The 23,160-nt window shown below is 38.8% G+C and overlaps 1 protein-coding gene across 2 annotated transcripts; it reads right to left on the bottom strand.

Moving 5' to 3' along the window:
* Window positions 1-1,133: 1,133 nt before the first annotated feature.
* DLGAP5 (DLG associated protein 5) lies at window positions 1,134-23,072 on the bottom strand. 2 transcript variants are annotated; one of them, XM_030484734.1, is made up of 19 exons: window positions 23,018-23,072; window positions 19,860-20,110; window positions 19,226-19,434; window positions 18,658-18,750; window positions 17,356-17,440; window positions 15,186-15,290; window positions 13,967-14,037; window positions 11,969-12,264; window positions 11,438-11,559; window positions 11,233-11,362; window positions 10,764-10,849; window positions 10,001-10,161; window positions 8,817-8,909; window positions 7,423-7,642; window positions 6,043-6,292; window positions 5,637-5,694; window positions 4,109-4,271; window positions 3,491-3,540; window positions 1,134-2,427 (listed from the first exon to the last, which is right to left on the bottom strand). In XM_030484734.1, the coding sequence occupies exons 2-19, from the start codon at window positions 20,098-20,100 to the stop codon at window positions 2,305-2,307; spliced, it is 2,556 nt and encodes an 851-aa protein (XP_030340594.1). In that variant the 5' UTR covers window positions 20,101-20,110; window positions 23,018-23,072; the 3' UTR covers window positions 1,134-2,304. The 2 variants fall into 2 exon arrangements, with proteins under 2 accessions (XP_030340594.1, XP_030340595.1); XM_030484735.1 differs by lacking the exon at window positions 23,018-23,072 and adding an exon at window positions 22,920-22,925.
* Window positions 23,073-23,160: the final 88 nt, after the last annotated feature.

Below are 23,160 nucleotides of genomic sequence, written 5' to 3'. Positions count from 1 at the left end.
AAGCTGGGTTCAAAGGTAGAAGTATCTGAATTCTTGCTGTAGAGACAGCGTATCACTTGGACAGAGGATGACGACTCAGAGTCACTGGAGTTGTATGGAGAGTACTCTGGAAAGCAGCCTGTGGCATACTGCTGCTGAACCTGTGAGCTCAGGCAACAATCTTCACCTCCATCTTCTGCAAGCACCAGGCAGGAGATGGTCACTTGATATTTTCAGCCTTGGTGGCTCTGCTAGGTAGAGCTGTTACTCCTTTTTCACTAAAGGAATCAAAATACTGTACAGCAAAGGACTGAAGTTCCCCCCTGGGGAGTAGGGAGTGCACAATCAGGCTGTGAATGGCTGCTGAATAACTCACAGAAGTGCTGCCTCGCTGGAGTTGTCCTCTAAGAAACACTGGAAAACAGAGACAGCTTGAGAGCCTCTGAGCCTGACCAGAGTGAGGTACTTCAGGAAGGGGTTCAGAGCTGGAGGAAGCAAAAAATCTCTCTCCTAGAGCATGGCTAGAAAAGTTACACCATTCCTCCATTTCAAAGGCACATTCTGCTCATTTGGTGGCCCAAATGAATGTGTCACGCTTCCCTCTCAAGGGAGATCTAAGTTGTACAAGTGTTACATACTCCATGGAACAGGTCACGAGCCTTGGGCTTCTCTCCCCTCATCACTTCCGTATGACACTTCCGTATGAGTAAAGACCAGTTTCAAGGGTGGGGAGGTTTATTGGCAAGTTCACCTCATGACTCAGGCTAGTAAAAAATAATGTTCCCTTTGCTGTGAGTCATTCTCCTGGTCTTGTCTGCAAAACAAGAACAGGAATAGCCACCACTAACATTTTCAAGGATCTCTTTGACATGGCTCATACTCTTCTAACAGTTGCTTCATTTAGAGATGCCATGTTAACAACAAGCACAGTGTTGAAATTTCCAGCAGATGCAGTAGCCTAGACAAGCACACTGCTAACATCAACTTTGGTGTATACCTCAGATGTCCAAAATCCCTTATCCCCACTATTCAATGCAGTGTTGATGGCTCAACAGAGGAGGTAAGTCATTAAGAGCTATCTGTTTGATATATCTATTCCATGTTAACAGGAATTTAGTAACAAAGAAAGTTGATTCCAGCACAGTAACACCAAGTCACATTAGCTTCCTCTATTTATTTCAGTGTAATCAGTACACAGCTTCCAGATTACAAATTGTCAGACAAGCTCCCCAAGCTGTAGTGGCAATGCTTTTTGTTGGGGGATTTGAATTACCTTTGGTTGGTTTAAAATAAAGGCTAGAGGAAGAATGTGTGCATTACACTAAGGTCACCATTACAAGGAGCCGAGCCAGGTATTGGTTAAAAATACAGCACCCAATTGTACTCCTAATATTACTACTCAAACAAAGTATATATAACTGGCATACTCATTACGCATAAATATATTACATTCCAGAGAAGAGAATGCATAGGAAAAAGATGCAAGGAAAGGCTGAGGTTTGCATGTCAAGTGTTCAGAGAAAGAGGTTAAGAGATTCTCACGTGAAAAAAGGAAAGAGAGATTAAGACTTAGCTTGAAGGTACTTAAGATACTCAATAGATAACTGTGTCCTTAAAGAAAATAACCAATGCTTATTTTAATACATTGCCAGGAAAAGATATTATCTGACTCAGAAATCCTTGTTCTGAGTTTCTACTATTACAAAGCAAGTGGTTGTTAAACACAAGGAAGACTCCCACAGAGAAAAAAAAAGACATGCATCAACCCCTGCCACAGTTGCTGCTCAGGCAGCTGTTAATGCACAGAACACCAGAGCCTAAGGGTGCAACAGCATCCTCAGAGCAGTGACCGAGTATGAAACAGTGCTTGGGGGGGGTAACATGTTGAGTGTTACCCCCAGAAGGTGCCCCTGCATCAGAAACAGGGCACTAGTACAGCTAGTCTGGTAGGCATCTCATAATAATTCATGAGGTAAGTAAGTTCAGGGTAGAAAAGCTTAAAAATGAATAAGTTTTACAGGTTGAAGTAGACAGGAAATACATGAAATTATACAAAACCAAAAATATTTCAGGTTGTGGGCAAAATATGCAATCATTGGATACAGCAGGTATAAAACCAGTGAACACCCCATTGCTAATATCCAGCAGTACTTACAGTGCAGAATGACTGCACTGTAAAACATTATGAAATACTTGAATAAGTTCCACTACAAAGTGCTACAGGCATTCATTCACTCCAAACACAGTTCAAGGGTAGCAGACTATTCCAGATACCTGGGCGTTTTTGTTAGTATAATTTACATGTTTTGAATTTCAAGTTACTTTTCATTGTTCCCCCGAGGAAGAAAAGGGAGAAAATACAATTAGGTCATTGAATGCTTCAGCTGCTGCAAATTTCTGGGCTTTGGTCTTGACTGGAGTGATGGGAAGCTCAGCATCCAGCACTGGCTGTGGGAGAATGATCAGAGTGTGAAGTAAGTGTTGGAGGAACAGTTATCCACTCTACAAAACAGCACTGCAATTACACATCAAACAAGGTAATAGCAAATTCCTCTAGCATCATCTGTATAAGCACCAGAACAACAGCAATTACTGTCAGGCAACCACTTACATATGCCAGGTGCTTGCCTACTTAAGAGGCCACTGAAACATTATGGGACAAAAACTAGCAGAAAATACTTGACAAGGGAATAGGAGCATGCAATTCTCTTGCCTCTCACTCATTACTGTGGACACGCTGCAGCTTCAGAACAAGCCACACATGGATCTGTCAGAGCTGAAACCTCCAGCAATTTAGTAGATGTAAGCGTATTAAAATGTGCTTGCTTCTATATGATACTGTTACAAAGGAACAGCCACAGGTCAAAACCGTGTGCCACTAAGTACCATGGCCTTCCTAACAGAAATTTTGGAAGCTTATTTCCAGACATCAAATAAGAAGTGGATGTGTGGTCTGTTTTGAAGACACTCATTGCTATAATCAGCAATCCATATATTTTAAAGAGGATTTTTTACAAGACCCAAGTAACTCTGCACCCAAATTCTTTTAGCAATTTGAAAGGTTTTGCACACATGCTTTTCCTTGTTGAATCTTACTACCAGCTCTAAAATGTAAAGCTATATAAAAGAAAAAGAGGGATTGGACAGACCTGAAAAATTCCAAGAAGGAAGTGGAGGGAAGAGGCCAGGCTATTCATTACGTAAGTAAATATTTACAAGGAAATTCACAAGATACATAATTTAAAGGATCAAACTGATAAAAATCAGACACTTTTCTGTTACAATTGTCTTGATTCATCCTACACTCACGTGCAGTAAGGAATAACAGTGCGAGCCCAAACAGGGAAACAGGCTGTACTGTAGCTTGTATTTTGAGTAAGTTAAATGAATTGCCTTAATAACATCTTAAAGAGTTTGATTTACTTTGTGCAGGAACTGATTTTGAAGGAAAGGTTAACAGTACTGCAGCATGCAGATTGTCTTAGTGAAATGAACCTGAAGGTCAACTTACTATATCAAAAGGATTTCTCCCAGTGGATGTCAAATCATTGCATGAAACATCTGAAAATTAGAATATTATTTTAGGTTAGTCTGATGCTGCCAAAGCTGAAAAAAAGTACAATTTTCTGCATTTACTGAACAAAAAAACCAACAAAACAACCCCTCCTCCCCCAGAAACCCCAACCAACCCCTAAACTCTGTATTTACTGCCGCTTCAAGCCTCTTATATTAGCTTTTTCCTTTACATATCACACGGAAACTACAAGAACAAACTGAGGGGCACTTTTTGCTCATGTGTAATGCCTGTGTAAGTTGTGCTAGCTAAAGGAGGTTTTGCTAACAGCATACATAGATTAACCAAGCTACAATGGCAGTGATTTCAAAGAGTAATATTTAGACTATCATAAAACTTTAGAATAAACATAAGGCCCCAGCATTACCAAACAAATTACACTAAGCATCTTTAAGATAACCACAGAATCACAGAACTGTTTGGGTTGGAAGGAACGTTAAAGCTCATCTAGTTCCAACTCCCCTGCCACAGGCAGGGACACCTTCCACTAGACCAGGTTGCTCAAAGCCCCATTCAACATGGCCTTGTTTTGTCTCCCCCTTTCAGTTAATGCACCTGTTTGATGTGGTTTTGGTTCTCCAGACTGAACAAAGTTAGCCTCTGTGCCAGTATCCTTCTCTGGACTGCACATGACAATATCTTCTTGTTCTGCAGCAGATAATGCCATCTCTTCCACGCCATCCATTACTTTTAATTCACTGCTAGAATCCTCCAGCACCTGAAAAACAGGCATTTTCACTGTTCCTAGCCCTCTGAGAGGCTAAGATGTCTGGAGCAGCTGTATTTGCTTCTCAGAGAGCCAAAAGGAAAGCACCAGTGAAACCAGGTGGACACTAAACAGCTTTCTCATTTTCTTTGTGTGTGCCATTTAAAGAAGTTTGTCAGCTTTTGATGAAGAAAGCACAAAGTTGAAACAGTAGCCAGAACATTCAAGGAATGTGAGTTTACAGAAAACAGCATGTCCCTGCTTTGTCAAACTAAGTCCATACATCTAATCTATAGGCTTTATGGACAACCCAGGAGAGAAAGGATTTTAACTCTGGGCACTGAACAAAGCACAAGCAGGACGAGGCTCACAACTTAAGACTGCAATCCATTTCACATGAACTATTTCCCAAACATCTTGTAAGCTTGATAATCTCTTTGAGAGTATAAAGGAAGTTCTTCCACATAAAAGAAGATTTTGAAGTTCAAGTGCCAAAAATATTTGAGGATGTTCTTTTCAAGAAAAACCTATCAGCAATACTGGAAGTTTAAAAATCACCACGGCTTTCCAAGAGACATCACCAACAAGCAACTTCTCATTTGATAGGGAATAGATGAAGTAAAAAGCATAAAAACAAATCAGTAACCAAGATTTTTTTTTTTTCAATATCTATTTTATATATGGAGGGGATGGGGGGGGATACACACAACATGACAACAACTGTTGTAGTCATGCACAGGTTAAATAAAATCAAGATACTCCACTTCCAATGAAAGGTACTAAAGGATTATTAACTGCAGAACACTGGCTTTCGTTGAGTATCACAGCATCATCTAAACCAGAGAAGGCACATTCCCTTTTTTTTAAGGCTACTCAAACAGACATATCACCAAGTCCTCAGACATTTCGAGGCATGAACTCCGACACTTGTATTAGTAACACTGCTCTTGTTATGCCTTTGAAGAGTATAACAGCCCAATGCTCTGCTATGGCAGCATAAGGACCATGACAGTTAAATACTACTGTTGCCTTTAGCCATGGTCCCCAAACGCAAAAGCATTTTAAAGAAAAATTCACAGCAGAAAACAGTAGTGGATTTCTAGGAACTTGACGTGCCCAAGTGATGTGTCCCCTCATACAGCAGCCAAGAGGACCTTCAAAAGATAGCTCCCAAAGAGCTAGACAAGGTCCCCAGTCTGCAGCAGTCCCTATCTATGTCCATACTGAGAAGGAAAAATCACCAGCCTGAGGAGTACAGAAGACATCTAAATGAGGATTTGATCCAAAATCCAAGTGCCTAGGACTAATAAAAAGAACTTTTTTTTGGTAATAATAATAAAATATTTAAAGCACATACATGAACTCTTCATGACTTACCTTAGTTACCTCATCTGTGCCAGCAACAGAACAGTGTTCTTCTGCAAGTATGGAAATGCTGAAATAGAAACCAAAATGTTATCATTCTTCTCAATCACCTTCAATCAATCATCTTTTGACTTACCCAACTGATCCTAAGATTTGTTATGCAATTATATTTGCTTGTTTGGCACTGGTCAGCTATATCAAACTTTCCAGGCAAAAAATAAACTTCTACCCCAGCAGCAAAATTACTCTTGGGCAAAGCTCTTAGTATTTCCTTGAGGGAGGGAACAGACACAAGGACTTTGCAGCCTTCACCACTGGCAAATTGGAAAGTAACATTTAATGGGTATTAGTATTCATTCTCTCAGTGAAAACTATAAATTTACTTTTACAAAGCTAAAAGCTGCCTCAACATGTCTACCTTTGTTCAAGAAAACCACCAAGGAGTTTTTCCAGTGGGGGAGTTTTTCCAACAGGAAGTTGGTGCATTTTCAAATCTGGTGCTGGGTGGAAGCCTTTGGGCACTGGTGGTGTTTGTTCTGCAGTTGTATTCTCAGGGTTATGAAGAGCAGAAGGAATGCTTGGAAGCAAAGCTCTACTGGATGATCTTGGAGTTGCCAGTTTTTCAGAAGTCCGCTGGGAAGATCTGCAAGGTGTCTTTGAAAGCAAGCCTGAAAAAAGCATTTAATGTTTCGTTACTACAGTAGTTTTCAGAAGATGAAATGAACTGTTTGTTATCATTCTAGCTAGGAACGCTTTTTTCCTGCTTGCTGAATTGTCTTGTATGTATTATAGTGAAATCATATACAAACTGCAAGAGAAATTGAAAAAAGGTGACAACAGTAGGTAATACATTACAAAACTACATTAACTCCATCTGAGCAATTTAGTAATGACTATCCCTTCACAGAAAAGCTGAAATAATCAGACTTGCTGTTCCTATTAAGAAGTCCATCTGGTGACACCAGTCATCAATTTCCATCTTTTACATAAGATAATTTTAATAGAATTAAAAAGACAGATTCAGAATTGATTTTTATAACAGATTGGCTGCTAGAGATTGCTTGAACCCAGTGTTGCTCAAAAGCTCAAAGCTTTTCAGAAGGTCTCTACTAACAAGAGGCATACAAAAAGAATTGCTAGTGTGTGATGAAACAAAAGATCTACACGCACACACAGAGAGAAAAAAGGCACGTTCAAAGTCAACTCTAGTTCAAAAGAACTAGAAATGGGAGAGAAGCAGAAGGGCTCCCAATGAGTCAATACTGGCTTCACATAGATTGAAATGAGATAAAATACTGAAAATAAAGTTATATTTTGAGCACCTGCTAAAGAAACCCCCCAAAACACAAAACCAACAAAAACCCCACAACTATTAAACATTTTTTATAGCTGATTGGAATTATGTTACAATCTTGTTAACCATGAATATAGATCACAGATATACTTCATTTGCAGCTTTGAAGACAGCAGTGCAAGAGATTTAGTGTGAAAAAAATCCCAATCTGGGAACACTTGGATTAAAACTTCATTATTAAACATATGCTGAAAAAACATGAACCAGCCACTTTAACCTCTCTGTCCAAGATGAGATTTCATTTTGCCATAATCACTTAAATCAGTACATTCACATAAAACAGCTTACTTTGGTTCCCTGATGTAATCAACCACCAGTTGAAATCCTGTGTCCAGCACTGGAGTTGTATCCAGTCTAAACAGCATAACTTCTCTCCCCAGTGAGATTGCTTAAACTCTCATCTGTACTTTCAGGTCACAGAAATCATGATTAGGCTTCACCCACCTGGAAAGGTTTTCACAGGGCTTTCAATTCTGAAAAATCCCGCTTCAAAAACCACTTTTTCTGCTTCTAGTAGCTTCTCCTGTGGTATATGATCAGCAGCTCCATCATGCTTCATTTTTTCCCTCATAGCTGCTTTTATTGCAGCAAGCCGGTTTTGGGCAGCAGTTCTTCCAGCTGTTCCCAGCTTTGGTTTAGACACTCCATTTGTGATAGTCTTTTTCTGAAATTGTAAGAAAGTCTGGGTCACATCTGGATGCTTCAGACAGAAGCAATTACACATGAACATCTATGCAGCTGCTTGTCATATATAGCGACAGCAACAGGCAACAGACATGCTGGAAACAAGGTCTCCCTTCATCTCCCGAATTTCTTGGTCTGCCATTCAGCTATTAAAGTTAGTTTGTGTTGACAATGTATTGAGGATTTTTCATATTGAGTCTGCAGTTCAGAAATATTCAGTACAACTTTTTTTTAACACATGCAGTTAAGGTTTTTTAAAAACAGTGGGATACAGGGACTCCTAGTGGCAGGGAGGTAAAGTAACCGCAGGACAGATCCCGGTCAGCCAGGGAAGTCTCTCCTGGCATTCAATTTTGCAAAGGAAGTTTTGTGTCTGTAGGATTCTGACATTTACAAGCAGCTCACACAGACTATATTCCCTCCGGTTTCCAGTGCCTGGAGTTTCTTATCGACCTTCATATCAGTTGTACGATTAAGCAGTCTCAAGGAACTGGACAGAGTTTAGGCTGTGTGAATGAGACTTGATATTCAGTCACTAGAAGTAATTTTATATTCCAAACCAAAAAGCAGATAAAATAGCTTAATCAAAGCTTACTTTGCAATAAGAAATAACTTACTTTGGAAAGTGTCAGATCCATTTGTGCTTAGCAAACTAGTAGTTTAATGCTACCCATGGTGCTGTCTTAATAGGACACCAGTATAATCTAGCACTCACTGCCCCAAACTCGCAGTCACTGCCAAATTCCTGTGTGGTTTCCTTTTCAGCTAAGTCAGTGTCAATGCCAGTGGCCCAGATAAGATGTTCTACATCTGAAGGGTAAATTTCTACTCTAAAATTAATAATTTGTCTTACAAAGAGTCCAATGGCTCCCAAAAGATTAATTGCTAATTCTTAGTTCTAATCTTCCCAGCTAAAAGAGGCAATTAGCATTACAAACACCAAGTAATATAAAGTGCACTTGGGAGATGCAAGGGAGAAAGGTGCATTTTGACAGGAATTTCATGGAATTCCTAAACACTAACATGTAAAGAAGCCAGATGAGTAAGGCTTTAGAAGGAACTTCCATTTAAGAATAGAATTACTGCAATAGCAGCTTGCTAGTTATTTTAGATAACACACTGCTGCATCTTGATGTCCTAGGGGCTATTCATACCTTTACAATTGCTTTGCTTGGGACATCAAGTGGTTGCCACTCATTGTCTTGGATCTTCTTGAGATTATCAAATTTTTTATTCACATCTCTGATCTATAGGAAAGCCCAGAAAAGTCAAGGTTTAATTTTCAAGACTTACCAGATTCACATTAGAACAGTGTCTCATAAAATTAGATAACAAATTCAAGCATACTTATGCATTTAAGTATTTTTTTTTATTAATACAAAAGCAAGTTAAACCAACAGCAGATAGAGTATTAAGTGTTCTCATACAGTTGACATGAAGGCTGTACTAACATACACAAGCTTCAGATTAGATGACAGGATTGGTCTCATTTCTGCAGTTTAAGAGCAGTAGGGAATGTATAGAATTGTTCAGTAAGAGCCAACATCTAAAATTAAGGAGCTGTTTTACAACCGATCTCTTACTGAACTGAAGTACTTTGACAACTGTCACATTTAAGGAATGCAAGAGAACACATTGCATAATAGCCTTTATCCAAACAAGTACAGTCTTCCATTATGTAGGAAACATGCCATGCAAGCTTGTTTGCTTTTTTTAAACTGCTGGCCTGAACAGCTTCCTGATGCAATCCGTACTTGTTGGTAACAAGCAAGCTCTACAGCATTACCTCCTCCCCACACGGTGTAACAGCCTCCTCTTAGGCTTTGTAATGGAGACACTTGCCTCATTTGCTAGTGAAGCCATACAAGGGTTATTTATGTACAGCAGACCAGTCACTGAGGTGACAAGTCTTTTACATGTTCCCTGAAACTCAGAGGATAAAGAAACTTGATCTGCTCCCAGATACATAGTAAGCATAGGTAAACCCTGCTTTTTCAAGTCACTTGTTCTAGGAAAGTTGCCCTCAAATATCTCTCAAGAAGGTCAAACCCTCACACTTTCTGGCCCACATATACTACGCATCTATACCAGTATAAGATCATTGTATACCGATACTATTCACTATCAGAAAGTGTTTAACAAGTACCTTATTTATTTTATGTAAAAAACCAAAAAAAACCCAAACCAAAACAAAAGACCAACAAACAAAAAACCAAACCCCCACCCCCAGAATCTGAATATTCAAGAAAACAAAAACAACAAAAAAATTCGTTTCCATCCATTGTTTGTAAATAACCCCATCAACTTTCTTCTAGTAGGTTAATATGCAAGCACATACCTGAAAATTAACCATATCCCAAAATCCATCCAAATCTGTACAGGTTGTTTCTTTTTCACCTCGTTTAAATTCACAATTATCCACCAGTCCTTCAAACTGTTTAAACCTTTCTGCTATGAGCAGTCTTGTCTGACCAGTTGTGGTGCGAATAAGATCTTTAGCTAACAGCAACAAGGAAACAAAGAAAGTACATCTTGGAATAATCCGTCATCACACACTTGATTTAAATAAGTATTTGAAGAGTCTGGAGTTTGGTTATTGTTTAAACTATGTTCATCTATTGCAGATCTGCAATACAATTCTGATAGAGCAAACTTATCCATTGAATTGCTCTAAACTTGTTTCTTTCAAAATGCTTATCTCTAAGTCTTTAAGACAAGCATTGGTGAGTCACCTTCATTCTTCCGAATAAGGACACTTATTCTATATTAAAACTTAATTTTATTTAAAAAAATAAATCAGCTTGGTTAAAGTTCATACATTTAAAACTGACAACAGAAAACCTATGTGTCAACCACTATCATGTCAAGTACTACACATAAGTTTTAGTACTGGCTGATAAAGCATGCTTTTTTGTCTTGAGGCAGATACAACTCTGAACTTCATTTAACATAACTTTCCCAGTGCTGTAGATTTAGGTGCTATTTTGATAATATATTCAGATATTCCCTCTGTCCAGTTACTGTATCACCTCTTCTAGTGAACTGTTTCCCTCTTCCAGTTACTGTATCACCTCTTCACGCCTATTACAGTCTAGTCTTACCATCCTCTGGAATATCCAGCTCTAATTTTCCGTCCCACTGGAGGCACTGAGACATCAGGCTCTTGGTCTCAGACCGAAGAATGTTTCTAAAAATAAAGGCATAGTGAAAAAATAAGGTTTTGGAGAATTTTCTGACTGCTGTCACTACTTGGGACTGTTATGATTACTACCCTTTTGCTTTCAGGGAAGCTATGCTATCTTTGAGCAGAAGCCATTAATCTGTTCTAGTTTGCCGACAGAAATGCTTTTCTACTGCTTTCAGGCTTGTATTCCTTAGGACAAGGTGTTAGTCTCCAGAATTTTATATTCTTTACTTGCACTAACAATACAAAAGGGAAGATAGGAATGTGTGCCTACTCAGGGCACTGCTGACATCAACCACCATAAGCTAATCTTTACAGGGTGTCTCGTTACTCATGTTAATGATCTCCAAATGGACAATGAGGAAGTGAAACAAATGAACACAAACCTGAAATATGGCACATCATGCTCTTGCTCTCTTATATCATCTGACTTGGTTTCAAGCACTGCTGTATCTGGAGAGATGGGAACTGTCGAATTTGATCTCTGAATGGAAGTTTTCTCATCCAATTCACTTGCTGAAAATTATGAAGGCATTTGTTCAGAATCTGGTGAAAACTAAAAACATTAGAATAAAACTGTCAACTTCCTACCTTTTTCTCCTTCCAAACTTGTAGTGGTTTGCTGCTTTTGAATGTCTTTACCAGCAGGTAAAACTGGACTTTTAAAATTAGCCTCTTGTGCCTTAGTTTCACTGGATTTTTCAATTATAATACTGGAAACAAACGAAAAGTACATTTAGCGGTAAGACATATTGAGAAACTGACATCAGATATGGCCAAATACACAGAAACATGCAATTTAGAAAGCAATCCTACACACAATGCTAGAGAACTAAAGGAAATCCTATTAAAATTAATAAATCTGTGCAGATACACATATGGCACAGTCCCTTATACAGGGAGCTGTTCTACTTCTAAAGCATAGACAAAATTATGGATGGCATCACTTTCTTTGCTGTTACATTAAGCCCACATTTAAGCAATGTTTGCAACCATGTTGATCAGGTGCTTCAACATCAAAACAGTTTGCTACAGAGGGAATCTCTCTATAGAAAGATAATGTTTTGTGTATCATCACAGAGGTTCACTTGCATTTTAGGCCATTAGAAGAAAGAATCTTACCCTGGAGATTTCGAAAAATCCCAGAAGGCATTAGGTGTCAAAAATGCATTTGCCCTAGAAGGAGTCATGGGTGTAACTTTGTAGGTCGCTAATCCATTTAACGGCTGGAACACAAAGTTTTGAGGTGCAAAAGAACGTGTTCTGGGTCTCCATAGAGCAGAACTGGTTTTGTTTTCCACTGAAGTTTGTTCCTGTTGAAGTTCTATTGACACTGGATGTTTAGGATCAGCTGTAGAACCTTTCATCACTGGATCCAGTTGAGTGTTTTTATCCACTTCATGGTTAGAAGGAATTACCTATAACAGCAGAAAGAGACAAAGCAAACGCTACATTATCAAATCAATTAAGTGTTTACTATAGGCTTGGGCTGAATTATAACATGACTGTCTGAAAGCCATCAGGAAGGGAACAGTTTCAGGTAAGTTGCTTTCCACAATAGCGTATGTGTACAGAAGTAATGATTTACCAATAGGCCCAACTGGATTTGACACCTGAAAATCATTCTAGCAACAGGGGTAGCGCTTCACTACAAGGAACACAACAATCCATTGAAGGGGATAAAGCAGCAGAAGAGCTCATCTACCAAAACAGTAACTAAAATTAGCAAATGCTTGATCCCACTGCTAGAAAAAAAATGCTTGAGGTGATAAGCTCCTCAAGAGCAGAACAAATCGATCCAAATCAGACTAGGCCTGTTGAATAATCACAATTTATACACATACTCTAATCCAAAGACTGAAGAACAAGCTAAAATAAGCTGATAGCTGAGGAATGCAGCCCACGATAAGTGCAGTTAGGACCACAGAATGTCATTAAAAGAGGAGAAAAAGTTAATAAATAAATTGAATCTACATTCCTATGAGATGAATGACCAGATAGTCATACAGAACACATTTCTGAGATACCTATATTGAGATATTGTAGCTCAAACCAGCCAAAAGAACTTAGATTATTTTTCAAGAAAATATGCATCTTCAATCCACTGAAAGACTTCTACTTTAAATACCCCTGCTTGGAATGTAAGCATTGAATTCAACTTTTAACTCACTTCTAATGAGGTGACTGAGGTTACAGCAAGAGTTTACCAACTGGCAGCACAAACCAACTCCTGCCTGTGAAGAGGTACTCATCTAAGCAAGGATGTAAGTGCCTCTTATCTCCTGTCAGTGTTTGTACATGATTGCATCAGTTTCTAGACCATGCTAGAGCGCAGCCACAGTTATGGAAACAAGACCAGAGATGGGAGGCAGGAGGGAGACATGAGGTAAGAGGGAATACTGGAGTGCAAAGAAGGAGAAAACTCCTTGGTAGTTCTCGCACAGGATGGTCAGTGCATGAATGCATACACAAATTGTTTAGGAACCTGGGTTGGAGAGCTATGATGAATTCAAATACTGTTGTCTCTATGTAGAGGAAGAAAAGTTTTGTTACAGCAGTGTCACTAAGAACCACAATGACTGCCTTTAATTATGATAAATCACATAATAAATAATGTCTACCTTGCAGTGGAGAACATTTCCAGCTTTATTTTTTAGTGTTTCAAAACCTAAACATATATTTATTTCTTAGCTTCTAGAGTATTGTATCATTACCTGAGCAGGGAAAGGATACATTCAGACTTACGTTTCAAAAAGGAATGAACTGCACAAAAATTACAAACGCTAGATAAAACCAGGGGGTTTTGTGAGTTTGTGTGTATGGTATTTTTTTTGAACTAGCTAAAACATCAGACATGAGATATGTCATGTAAGAATTTATCTAATTCAAATCATTGTCCAGATCTTGATTTGAAATAGAGTCACACATAAGCACTACAGTCAATCTTAATTTTAAAAATATGCCATTATAAAAGACATACAGCTTCTTCACAAAAATCTAGTTTATTAGTGAACTTATTACTTCTAAGTTTGAACACAACTATGTTTGAGCTACAATTACATTGTTATTACTCTTAAATCAGTTTTACTGCTTTTCCATTTCAAATATTAAATGACCTACCTCTGTGATGCTAGGTTTGACTGCTTTCCTCTGTGTTCCTGCGTTTGCTGTCTTCTTCTGTGACTGGTTACCTAGAACGAGAGAAACTCCCAAAGGTCAAAAAGGCATCTGATTAAGATAATCTTTCTCTTTCAAGATTGCCATAAAAGTCCAGTGGCTAAAAACAGGGAGAGACTGCTTTGTTCCTTGAGTGGGAGGTGGCTAGAGGGCAGACACCTAACTGCAAAAGTTCATTCAAAAGAAAACCTGGCCTAGGATTTAATAACCTATTAAGAGGTGTATCGCCTAGAAAGGAAAACAGACGCATTAGGTCATTAGTCTTTAGATGTTTTCATACACAAAAAATAAAAGTCACCTTATTTCCTTAAATGCTGAAGAGATAGCATCAAGCCAAATTGAGTTCAGATTTTTAATTTCTATATGGCATAGGATCTGTTGAAACTGATACTACAAAAGCTGTGCTTTTAGCCTAGGGGTTAACTTCTGTCACATGTATAACAAGGGACACTGCAAAACATTCTAGATATCCTGAGAGCCAGAATACATACTAAAAATTTCCCCTTCAGTAGCCATCATGTTCTCCTATTCTAGTAAACAGGCAAACATGGATGAAGAGATATTCCTGACCTGAAGAACACAGGCTCTCATCTCTTCCAGAGGTATCTGTTCCTGATCACAGGCTTAATAATCCTATGGCCTTAAACAGCGATACATCAAACTGGCAAATCTTCACCAGTTCTTATTTTGTTCTTTCAGGCTGCGATTACCATATGGATACTGATGCTCTACACTGACAGATTTTATGGGAAGCTGTCCAATGTTGGTTTCGACATCTTGATTTAAATATTGCAATAAGGCTCCAGATGAGAGTCTAAGTGATACAGTATTTAGACCTTTTCTTACATGACAATTTGGAATGATTTACATACAATTTATTCAAAGGAGATAGTTACACAGAACGTAGTGTGCTAAGACAGTTCAGAACAAGCTGATATTTATCTCTGCAGCACAACAGAGTGAGATATGAGCAAGATCCTAAAGACAAAGCTCTCAGTATATAATTTGACAATGAGCCTAACAGTAGCATATAAACATACACGCTGTTTCCACTGCTCACTTATCCAGTACTAGATGATATCTCTTTACAGCACACTATTCCAAATGCTTGCATATCAGGCTTGAGCTACATAAGCAGGACTACATTCACTACTTCACTTACCAGTAGTAGCCTCGGTAGCTGTCGTTTTCTGCATCTGCCTAGCTGCAGAGGCAGCTGCTCTGGTGATTCTTACATTTGAGGCTGTCTGGACTGCAGTCTGCAACGCTAGGAAATATTAATTCCAGAGATTTCAAGCTCAATAAGGAGCTGCACTCAAGTTATATAACTGAAAGTTTATATTTTGTAGAAATCAGAGTAGTGCAGTAGCAATTATCAGTTGCATTAGTTTGCCAGAATCAAGAGACTTGGGTTGGGGTGGATTTTTATCAGTTCAGTGCAATCGGTGCTAAACATGGACAGCACAGCTTAGCCTTCGCATTGAGGCAATGCTCTGAAGGTCCTTGATTGAAGGTGGTTTTGTTGCACAGTAGTACCTCTAGGACCATCAAGGTACCAGTGTGCTAGATGCATGTACAAAGCTTAACGAACCCTTCTCAAAGTCCCAGCAATGAGAATCAACACCATCTCCACTTTAGAGATGAAGCTTGCTAGAGTACTAACTTGCTATGGTTATTTGCACAAATGGAAGCTTAAGCAAACCATCTGTGTAACACAGTGATGCTCTGATCATTATATGAAAGTATTCTAAGGTCTGAATTTAATGTAACCTAACAAAATATTCTTAAGACAAAATATTTCAGGCACAATTTATAAAATATGACAAGTTCATACACTGTATTACCCATATTAAAAATTTTCATCTTTGTATTTTAGTACTGTTTTAATATACTTTAAAAATGAGAGCATCCTCCTACACAGAAAAATTTAACAGGAGCTCTTTATTTCATACCCTCCCTTTCTACACCTGCCTGAAATCCAGTAGCCCCAGTTGGTCACTGTTAATGCTATTCATGTTTTCAACGTTAAGCTGCAACTCTGTGGAAGCTAGAATGACAAGTTGGGGGAAAAAATTACCAGATATATAACATTTGATTTATCCAGACATTTCCTTCCCTAACATTTTTATACTAGTGTTTAAATACATTTAATGTGTATTCTTGATTCAGCACAAAAGGAATAATCAAGCCTAGTGGATGAAAATTATTCAAATGTTAATGTCTCAATTGTTACATCAAACACTGATAATAGATCTTTTCAGTATTCACTGAAGGCATTACTGAAATTTACTTAAATAAAGGTCTGCTGCTTGCTGATTTAATAAAATTAGTGATGTGTAAGTAATTTCACTCTGAATTACCGAGTATCTTGCATAAACGTCAATATTCCACATGACTTTGCCTGGTCTACTTAAAGCATGGACATCACTGGGTTATCAGGAAGAATTTCTACTCAAAAGTATTCTACTCCCTAATCAAAAGTACTCTACAACCCTGGCATGGGTTGGTTTTTTGTTGTTGTTTTCTTAAGAAATACATGTAATTGTCATATAGAAAGTGACAGATACAGAAGGGGCTCTTGTAAAATAGAAAAATGCAGGATTGTAATTTATTGAAGAAGACAATCACATATTCATTCAGTTGCACTAGTGTGCAGAGGTTTGGGCTGCTGTCTCCAACATTCTATGCTAATGTGCTTTACCATTAGGCTATCCTTTTCCAGTGCTGAGTTATACAAGCAGTTCCATTTAGACATCACAAACAGCGTATTTGCTGTATAGACAGAAGGCGACTTCACTGAAAAGATTTACAGCTCATACAATCAGCTATTTTTCAGGCCACCCACAATACCAAGGAAAATTCGTATTTTCTTATATCAGCTAGTTTTCATCTTCCCAGGTGAAGTCATTTGCTCTTCTGTAACAGCAGCAGTTACATACGGAAGTGATATACTTCTCAGAGACAAACAGAAAGCTCTGCAAAGTTCCAGATGCTAAAGCAGCTAGCAGTCATGCAATTCAGCCTACTGACTTCTTTTACCTCTCCTAGAGTGAATAATCAGTAACCAGGACATTCCATTTCCCACAGCCTACAGAGGCAACAAGTACACAATACCTAGAGCCACACACTTGATAATCTGCCAGCTGCTGCCCTTGTCATAGTTGGTAGGAACAGCCATCCTAAAAACTTATCTCCTAGAGCCAAAAATGTACTGCGGATCTTTCCCGAAGATGTTCCTTGCCTCCCTCCCATAATGACACAACTACTGACTCAGGAAGAAAAACAGCAGTGTCCTTATGGATTCAGATGTAGGAATCATACTACTTTCATACCTTTTGCTTTTTCACCAGCTTTGTCTGTACTCGTCTGTTTACATCCTGCTTGCGTAGGGCGCACTCTACGCCCGTTGGCACAGACCTACAAGTAGATAATATTTTGCAAAGTATTAGATTCCAGAAATTAAGCAGCCTAATTTCTTTCCTCATCTTTCTATCCTAGGCTCCAGTAAAACAAATGGTTATATAATTTGGCACAAAGGGCTTTGAAAAGTAAAGAAAAATTAAAGATAAAACAGATCAGTTTAGACATGTGTTAACATATATTACCCAACTAGTTAAGAATTTGCCAGAAAAAGAATGAAGAAAAATATTTAAGAAACATTCTCAGCTTACTGTGAAACTAGGTGCCAATTACTGTCACATCTTAGTACATGTGTTTTAAAAATCAGTTTTCAGAAAAAAAACCAACAGTATTAATTCAGTTGTCCCTTTGTAATGTTATGACTGGAAACTCTTCAAATACATTCAAGTTACAGAATGGGAATGGTTGGAAAGGACCTTAAGATCATCTAGTTCCAACCCCCTGCCATGGGCAGGGATGCCTCACACTAGACCATGTTGCCCAAGGTTCTGTCCAGCCTGGCCTTGAACACTGCCAGGGATGGAGCACTTACCACTTCTTTGGGCAACCTGTGCCAGTGCCTCACCACCCTCACTGTAAAGAACTTTTATCTAACCTGAACTTACTCTGTTTCAGTTTAAACCCCTTACCCCTAATCACATATCATTTTTTCTAAGTTTGTTTCTTCTAAGTTTTGTAAGGCAAGATCACTAGATTCAGAATACAGCTTATTTTACAGATTACTGCTGGTGAAATTCCTCAACAAAACCTACTTTTTAAACAAGTCATAGCAGAAGGGACTGCCAAGATTCACAGTAAAAATATGCCAACATTGAAGTTCTTTTGAAGTGAAGAATTAACTGCATTCATGACAGACTTTCTGCATTCAAGGGAGATGCACTGGCTCTCCAAACCAAAACCAAAGTATGTAACTTCAGTCTCACTACTGCCTCAATGCATATCTGCAGTCCTTGCTGACTACAACATTTTGTACTGAAAACCCTGATCCAGATCTGTGCACTCTTTTCTGTACTGACCTAACCAAACTCCCTCTACTTCAGATCAGCACAATACAATCTATCCGCTTGCTCAAAGCTGATCTAATTTATCTTTCTCACCAGGAAAACCTCCTTAAGGACAGCTCTCAACTTTAAGCATACAACCTCGAGTTATGGTCTGAAGGAGAACTGCATCCTTTTCTCTAAATTAATCTGAAGTTTATATAGAAAACAAACCGTAGAGTGCTTAGATGCAGTTGGTATCACAGTTTTTTCTTCCTGGTTCTTAGCCTTTGATCGAGTAATCCTCCCAGAGAAAACAGGAGCCGCCTGGAAACATCCCCAAGGAAACAGAAGTTAACATAAGCTTTATCTATCCCCCACCCTGTCATTGTCAGAGTGGACAAGAAGCCCAAGTGTAAGAAGCAACATGCCTGTGCAGAACAGGTCAGGTGTATAATTTGAAAACTCTCAGTCAAGTGGACTAAATAGGAACAAGTTACCAGTTCTAAAATAACTTTGTTTCATTTGTGGATGAATCATTCCAGTTTTTGAAGTGATAACATAGCCATAAATACAAAAATCAACGTATCACTAGTACTATTTCCAGCTTTGTTTAAAAAAAACCCAAACAAAGAGCCAAATCACCCCCTTATTTTTTCTTCTTATAAAATAAATATTTATGAAGTATTTACAAAATAAACAGTTTGGCATAACATGCACATAATTTTGAGTACAAATAGAAATTTTAATATCTTGTACCACATATACTTCATGTATATATATTTAATGTTACTCTTATTACCTTCTCTCTCGGCTTCACTATCACTGGATCTTCAGGTACAAAGGAGAGAAATCCCGGCGCAGTTGGTCTATATAACCCAACTTTAAACACACCCTTTTTTGCTTTCTCTCTCTGCTCTCTCAGTTTTCGAAGTTCCTTTTCTTCTTTATAGCGCTGGAGCATTTCCTTGCGTTCATTAATCCTCTTGCTGGCTGCATTTGTAGTTTGTTCTGAAGCAAGGATGGAAGACAGGCACATTACAAAATCTTGAAGATATTTATGAGCCAACAATAAGCATATGACAGACATCAGTTAAATGTTAGATGAAAATTTAGATTCGGGTGTTTCAATTCTTGAATGACAAAGCAATCATTAAGAGACTTCCCATTGAATAGTAACAGCAAAATGCATTCTTCTTTTAACTGCTGCAGACCAGCCAGAGCAAAGCCTCGTTCATACCACCAGAGCAGCAAGGAGGATAAAGCTGTATTAAGACTTTATTTTCTTAGAAGAACTGGTAGTCGTTTTTTAATCTTAAACCTTTTCTTCAAATTAAAGCATTGACCACAATTAGGTTCCTGTGGTGATGTTACTAAATCTACCTAAAGACATTTTTAATGATTTAAAAAAGCTTTCTAAACAAGTTTTTACTTACTCTGTTTGACACTGCTGTTCTCTTGAGAACACATTTCACTTCTCTCCTTTAGTTGAGAATTTCCCTTCTCTTTTGAGAGCTGAACGTTGACATCTGCCAACCCAAACTGTCTGCCCTTTTCAAACAACTTGTGCCTGTTCTCCTTCTGAAGCACTGATTTTCTACGTGCCACTTTTGTTCTGAGGGCTTCTGTACTCAGATCCTTTTTGTATCGACTGGCAAACTGGGAGGTAGCAGCCATCTTGACGACCCTGGACAAAAATCATAATGATTAGGAAAAAAGCTGTCATGTTTTGTTTTGCCCTTTTCATTCAAGTTTGCATGTTATGAACAAAGCCCTAGGTTCTTTGGATTGTATGTGTACCAGAGAAAACACAAATGACAATTTCAGTAATGACTCTATAATTCCTCTTTATTTTGTGCATTCAAGGGGCTAGTTTAAGTGGTCAGCAAGTCTGACACAGAATTAGCAGGGGACTCTGTGTCACTGCCAGGGATTGGCCTGCTACTCTCTTTTCAACACAGCTGTTTTTCACGTTAAGGAGACAAGCAAGTAATTACAAAGTTGTAGGACAATACTTGGAAGCAACACTGCCACTGAGCACTTAGATTATACCCTATCTGATGGCAAGGCATTTTTGTCATGCATCAGAGTTCTTGGCACGATTTCCCAACTGCGTTCCCAGGATGCAACTGCAATACAATAGCATTTATTGCAAGCAGTGTTTCTCCCTGTTTTTTTTTACCTGAGGAAGACTTACTGAAACATCAGTTGGTCTGTTCATGCTTTATAGAAAACAGCTTCACAGTAAGAAGAGCAACAGAGCTAAACTAAATAACCAGCAGTTATTCATTTATCAGTAAACTGGCCATTTACTGAAGTTCTTAATTTCAAAACAGCAAACTCTGAACAAACTAAAGGAATCATCAGTGACCTGGACTGAAAATATCAGCCTGGACTATGGGTGTACAGGATTTCTTAAAGTCAATCCCCTCCATTTGCTACCAAAAGCCAAAAACACCACCAGCAGCCTATCTGAAAAACCCCAATGTCAGACAAAAGAGAGCACCAAAATAAACAGAAAGAGAAATTATACACAGAAATAAACTGTATGTACTCATGGAAAAAGCAAACAAGGAGAGAATCTGAGCTATGGTAAGAAATAACACAAAGCCTGCTCAGCTACCATCACTGCTCCTTGTACCCCACTTCATGGCAGTATTCATGTAGTGAGTAACTTGCACAGCAGTGGTAGTACCTGGACACCCATCTGGAGGTGCTTTAGAATAGATACTGGAAATAACATACAAATCTCAATGTGTATATTTTGCATCTTTTTTTCCCTAGTAACTGCTGTTAGAGAGCAAACTGGTCAATGGAAGTTAAACAAGCAAGGGGGAATAAAATCAAAACTCAGCTTAAAGCACTCAAATCAGAGACTGGATCTCTTCCACATAATTCTGGAGTACCTGGTGTATGTCAGTCCCACCCAATTCTATGAATATCTTAAGTTTCATCCTGCATCTTACATCCCAACTTTCAGAGATTATTAATTAACTACCATCTTTGATCAATGAGTGCAAATGGTAGGACTAGCTCTACTGTAGTTCATAGCTCGGATTTGTCTTGCTTTATAGCCAAGCGATTAAGGAAAGTTAATTCACGAGCATCTCCAGTAACAATCTTTTAACTGATCTTGTCAATAATTTCCACTGTATTGCAGAAAACCATGAAGAAAACGATCAGTGGGGATATATCGCTACCACCTAGCTTCTAGAAGAATCAGGCTTTTTGAGCCCAGTGGATGAAAGTCACTCCTAAAGGCAGCAGCTAGCATCAAGTCTCTACACCCATCCTTTGTGGGCTTTCAGGACAAATTCCCTAAATTTACATTAAACATGTACAACAATGGCACTTTCAAAGTGTGTGTGCCATTTTTGATTCAGTGCCTTGAGGGAAAGTAATGTAAACTATATCCACAGAATATACATTGTTTTCTATCAGGCAAGCTTACAGAAAGCTGCATTTGCTTTCAATACTGATAAATATTTAAAACATTTAATGGATTTTTATGCTCTGCTTTGTATGTTGAACAACCTTTTCCTAGTTATTGTGGTATAAATGCACTTAAGGCCTTCTCCCATGAATAAGCCTCAAGAACAAGTGATTTCAGTAAATAATCCTGAAGAAGAATTGATCTGAAGCTTGAAAGTGGCAAATATAAGTAAAGGTACAGAGAGAGCTTCCCACAAAGGTATTCTCATCTCACATCCTAGGTCAGCAAAACCAATACAAGAGACTAACCATGATCTCTTTGGGCTCATTAAAACTGTATGGCATGTTCAATGTCCCAAGTATCTCTTTAGGACGAAAATGCCTGCCTCCTTTTCTTTCCAGGTTATGGTTTTTGAGCAGTACCTTGCCCAAACAGGAGTCTAGAATCATATCTTAGAATCACAGAATGGTTTAGGTTGGAAGGGACCTTAAAGCTCATCCAGTTCCAACCCCCTGCCATGGGCAGGGACACCTTCCACTAGACCAGGTTGCTCAAAGCCCCGTCCAACCTGGCCTTGAACACTGCCAGGGATGGGGCAGCCACATTAATTAGACTTTAAATTAGCATGAATTCAAGACTAGTAGCAGGAAAGGGACAAAGGGCTTATGCAAAATTAAGATTTGTGACCAGCTAGCATATCCTCCCAAAATTAAAGCTGAAAATTTATAGGATTTATATATATATAAATATATATAAATATATTTATATATTTAAAAAAGTGAGGGAAAAGACCCACTTTTGACCAACACCACCACAAGCACCAAAGGACTAACGCAGACGTGAAAAACGTTTAGGTATGGAGTTTGCATTTTTTTTAGCCTGAACAGCGACAAAACAGAGCTATTTTTAAAGCAGGAACCCTGCAAATTTAGCGGCCGAACAGGGTCTAGACTCAACGGCTTCGAGACGGGGGGACGCCATCCTCCAGCCCCTACTTCCCACCGCAGCTCTTCGGTGTCACGGCAGGTCTTTCCCCTCAGCCCCTTCTCCACCACCGCCTCACCGTGTTTTCAGACCAGCTCAGAGAGAAGGCACCGTTGCCAGCCCCCCCACCCCCAGAACGACAGACCCGTTCTCCAGACCCCCCAAGCCCCGCCGTACCTGTGCCGACACTACTCTCAACAACCACAGCGCAGCCTGCCTCTGCTCACTTTCAAATCTCACCTGACAACGCTCATTGGCCAGTCCAGGCCAATCCGCAGGCTCTCATTGGCCTACTCATACCAATCGTTAATGGCCAAAGC

Source organism: Strigops habroptila, chromosome 4 (genome assembly GCF_004027225.2).
Source record: "Strigops habroptila isolate Jane chromosome 4, bStrHab1.2.pri, whole genome shotgun sequence".
Lineage (NCBI taxonomy): Eukaryota > Metazoa > Chordata > Aves > Psittaciformes > Psittacidae > Strigops > Strigops habroptila.
The sequence above is the reverse complement of the archived record's forward strand: the minus strand, read 5'-3'. Positions and strand labels throughout refer to the sequence as shown.

Excerpts from the sequence above, each read along its gene's own strand:
- DLGAP5 (XM_030484734.1), bottom strand. The coding sequence starts at position 20,100 with ATGGCTGCTACCTCCCAGTTTGCCAGTCGATACAAAAAGGATCTGAGT. Across the intron at positions 17,441-18,657 it reads CTGCATCTAAGCACTCTACG|GTCTGTGCCAACGGGCGTAG; the intron begins GTTTGTTTTCTA and ends ATCTACTTGTAG. Across the intron at positions 8,910-10,000 it reads GGGATATGGTTAATTTTCAG|ATCAGAGATGTGAATAAAAA; the intron begins GTATGTGCTTGC and ends GCTTTCCTATAG.